Below are 4,242 nucleotides of genomic sequence, written 5' to 3'. Positions count from 1 at the left end.
CCATTTCAAGTTGAAAGGTATCAACATTGAATACCTTCAGTGTAGATACGATGAGGGCCTTAAAAGCCAAAAAGTATTAGACTTTTTTCACTCATAGTGAAAAAAGAGCATTGCAGCATCCCATAAATTTTAATTTCTAAACAAGTAAGCCTCAGCCTCCATAACCCACCAAAGCAAAAAAGTCCCCCTTATTCTTACTAAAATGAGAAAGGTGCTGGGTACCCAAGGCGAGCCGGGCAACAGAGGGCCACGCCCAGCCGTGACCCGCCACGTGAGCTCACAGGAGCCACTGTGATGGAGTCTCCAGGCCTGGCTATATAAGGCCCTCGCCGCCGCTGGGTTTTTGTCCTGCAGGACTCCCAGACAGTTAGAGATTTGGCGGTTGGTGGTGTTTGATCTGATTTGTTCGTTTCGCTTTGGGCTTTGTTGTTTCGCGTGTACGTTTGTTGGTTTGGGTTTGTTATTTTGCTGTACGATTGTTTATTGGTTTCTTGTTGTTGGTTTGTATAGATAGCGTCGTTAGCTGTTATTACAGCTTGCGATGGAGTGTGGGAGGAGAGAGCGTAGAGAGGCCGGGCCAGGCCTCCCAGCCAGCTCGACCCCTGAGGATGGCCTCAAGGACAGCTATGTGGTCCTGAGGGACATTGGCGAGGGTGCTTTTGGCCAGGTGAGACTGGCCCGCCATATCCTCACGGGCGTCCAGGTGGCTGTGAAGGCCTTGCCTGCACATAGGCACAGGCACTATCTTCGAAGGGAGATGGCTATCCTGAAGGCAGTGGAGCATCCGCACATCGTCCAGCTGTTCGAGGTCCTGGTCACCGGCAAGTTCGTCTACCTGGTGATGGAGCACGTGAGCGGGGGGCCGCTGGCGCACTACGTGCGGGCTTCGGGTGTGCTGCAGGAGAAGGAGGCCAGGAGGCTGTTCCGGCAGGTGGTTGATGCGGTGAACTACCTGCACCAGAGGCACATCCTGCACAGGGACCTGCAGCCGTACAACATCCTCCTGGACTGGCACACTAACGCCAAAGTCATCGACTTTGGGCTGGCCTGCCACTTCAGGCCCGGGCAAGCGGTGACCGAGTTCTGCGGCAACAAGGGCTACTCTGCTCCAGAGGTCTGCATGCGCGAAGCCTACGGCACAGCCGCAGACCTCTGGAGCCTGGGGGCGGTCCTCTACTTCATGTTCGTAGGCTCAGGCCCATTCGAAGGCCGGGACTTCCAGAAGCGGCTGTTGAACCGGAGCCTGTGGGAAGACTACTTCCTGCCCGCTTATGTGACCGGCTGGTCAAGAAGACTCCTGCTCAATCTTCTGACCGAAAACCCCAGGTCGCGGGCCACCATGGCCGACGTCCTGAAGCACCCGTGGCTCCAGTTGGGTAAGGAGTACTCATCTCCCCCCAGGGACCCGCTCCCCAAACGCCCCAACGTGGCAGTCCTCGGAGTGATGCACTGCTATGGGTATCCCCCGCGAGACACCTGGCTGGCCGTGGTGAACAGGACTTTTAATTCCGCCATGGGGACCTACCTGATGATCCTCCACCATGGGCGCCACGGGGCAGTGCGCCACGTCCAGGTCCCGCCAGAGGCTCGGTGTATGGCGCCGCCTCCGACCCCAGAAGATCCCTTGGCCTACCCGTTACCACCCAAGAGGACAGCCAGCCAGCCAGAACTCCGCAGACCCCGGCCCCCGGCCTCCCAGGACACACAGTGGAGGCCGGAGGGCAGAACACACAGCCTGCCCGCCATTGCCCTCAGCTGCCCGCCCAGGAGGCCCCCCAGCTGCCCTCCCAGGAGGCCCCCCAGCTGCCCTCCCAGGAGGCCCCCCAGCTGCCCTCCCAGGAGGCCCTCCGCTCCCAGCACAGCCCCCCACTCCCAGGGATGGAGGCGGGTCACCAGGACTGTGGCCCGCTTCTTCCAAGCCTGCTGCTGCTGCGTCCTGGCCCCCAGAGCCAACAGAGTGGCTCCAGAGACGGGGGGCCAGAGGCGGCCCAGACCTTTCAGAAACAGAGTCGGTCCCGAGGGAGGGGGGCAGAAGCGCCCCAGATTCTTCAGAAGTAAAGTCGCTCCAGGAACACCAAGTGGATGAACCAGCACCCAGGATCAGGACTTCGCCCAGAGAGGACTCAGCTGCAGGACGACGTGCTCCAACTGCCAACTGCCCGGGCTTCTCCACACAGATCCCTGAGAGAGGCCCCGCCTGGGAGGACCCAGACTTTCCCCAGGAAACAAGCCTTTTCCCGAAATTATTAATAAATTGTTTCATTTGAATTGTATAATAGTGTGATGCTTCTTTGTGTTTCACATGAATCTTATATTAAATGAGTGGCCCCTGAACAGTGATAATTAAAAAAAAGTCTCAACTATTGGTGGGGAAGATGTAAGACCATCGCCTTAATGATCAAGGTCGCAGGATGAGAAAGGCCAGCTGGGGACTGGGGCCAGGACACAGGGAGGGAGCCGCTGGAAGATGCTGAATGGGGCTGGGAAAAAGAACCCTTTAGAGAACAATTCCTGAGGCTGAGTCCACCCTGCACTTGAGGGTGGACCTGTCCAGCAGGGGTCCCTGCAGCAGGATTGCCCTGGGCCTGGGGCAGGGGCGGGTTCAGAGTGCAACTGCTCCAAATGCTGCTGGCCTCCCCTCCTGGCCTCCCCTACTGGCCTCCCCTACTGGCCTCCCAGGTCCTCAGTCCAGCAGGAGCTGAGCTGGGGGCAGCAGCGCTTCCCTGGGGCTAAGGTGAGGTGAGGTGATGGAGGTGGAGACCCAGGTGGCCCTCCCTGCCTCTAGGCTGCTACCTTGGGGGTGGGGGAGGCTCAGAAGAGAGAGCCGTGGAGTGGCAAATCTGCCCAAAACATCCTAGGATCTTCCTGGTTGAAAATAAATTACGTAGGTGGTGGTGATGGGAAATGAAGATCCAAACTGGCTCACAGAAATGACCCCAGTGATTCGGGTGCAGTGGAACATGTCTGCGATCTCAGTACTTGGGAGGCTGAGACAGGAGGTTCACAGGTTCAAGGCCAGATGCCTCAGCCTTTCCATCACTGCCCAAGAGGACAGCCAGCCAGCCAGGACTCTGCAGACCCCGGCCTCTGGGGGGGGGGGGTCCTTTGAGATCTTGTTTCAAAACAAAAATATAAAAAATAGGACTGGGGGGTAGATGACAGGTAGTATCCCCCTTTCTTTGGCATTCAATCTCCAGGACCTCAAAAAGTATTAAAATAGAAAAAGAGCCGGGCATGGTGGCACACGCTTGTAATCCCTGCGCTTGGGAGGCGGAGACAGGAGGATGGCGCAGGTTCAAAGCCAGCCTCACTGGCTTAAGAGCCCTTGTTTCCATCAACAGATGGATAACGAAAATGTGTTCTATACAGACATGGAGTTTTACTCAGCCATAAAGAAGAACAAAAATGTGTCCTTTTCAGGAACATAGATGGAATTAGAGAATATTAAGTGAGAGCAGCCGTCTCAGAAAGTCAAGAGTCTAATGTTTAATCTCACCTTGGAAGCTGGAGAGAAAATAGGAAATGCAGGGGACTCTAGATCACTGAGAAGAGAGAGCAGGGGGCCGTGGGAGGGACGTGGGGAGGGCAGGAGGCCGCGTGAGGAAGGAAACCGCTCAAATAGCGCCATGTCCCACGTGAAGGTATCACCGCCCATCTCACTAACATGGTCAGGGAGGAGGAGAGGAGCGGAGGGATGCCCAAAGAAACTCACCAAGTGCTGAGTGTAGCCCTCTGAACCTCACTGCGATGTGTAATTACAACTCACCAATGTAACTTAAAAATAAATGTGAGAAAATTATCGAGGACCTTATGGGGCCATTAGGATGAAAACTCCCTTCCCCTTGGCTCTATCAATGTTAATAACGTGTCCTATGGTGTCTTGGGGAACAGTGTTTTGATTTTGATGATGTGAGTGATATGTTACCATTCTTTGGGCAACCTATCAAGTTGAAAGGAAAAAAAATTTAGTGCCTTGAGTGTGGATATGATGAAGTCTACTTAATGAGGGCTCTATAAGTCAAAATATTATTTTTTTGACTCAAAATGAAAACAACATTGAAGCATCCTACACATTTTGATTTCTAAAGAAGAAAGCATCGGCCCCCATAACCCACTAAGGCAAAAAAGCTTCTAGAGCCCTTCTTCTTATTAAAGTGGGAAAGGTCCCGGAGGCCCAAAGGGGAGACGGCCACAGAGGGCCACGCCCAGCGTCACCAGGCCATCCAGGGCTCTGACCTCACA

The 4,242-nt window shown here is 54.9% G+C and overlaps 1 protein-coding gene across 1 annotated transcript; it reads left to right on the top strand.

Annotated features, from left to right (window-relative positions):
* Window positions 1-541: 541 nt before the first annotated feature.
* On the top strand, window positions 542-2,086 carry LOC308275577 (sperm motility kinase 2B-like; the record flags this gene model as incomplete). Its single annotated transcript, XM_080713939.1, has 1 exon — window positions 542-2,086. One exon carries the CDS (start codon window positions 542-544, stop codon window positions 2,084-2,086), a length of 1,545 nt encoding a protein of 514 aa, XP_080570065.1.
* Between the last annotated feature and the right edge of the window lie 2,156 nt (window positions 2,087-4,242).

This window comes from Muscardinus avellanarius (assembly GCF_963383645.1).
Source record: "Muscardinus avellanarius genome assembly, chromosome: 16".
NCBI lineage: Eukaryota > Metazoa > Chordata > Mammalia > Rodentia > Gliridae > Muscardinus > Muscardinus avellanarius.
The sequence above is the reverse complement of the archived record's forward strand: the minus strand, read 5'-3'. Positions and strand labels throughout refer to the sequence as shown.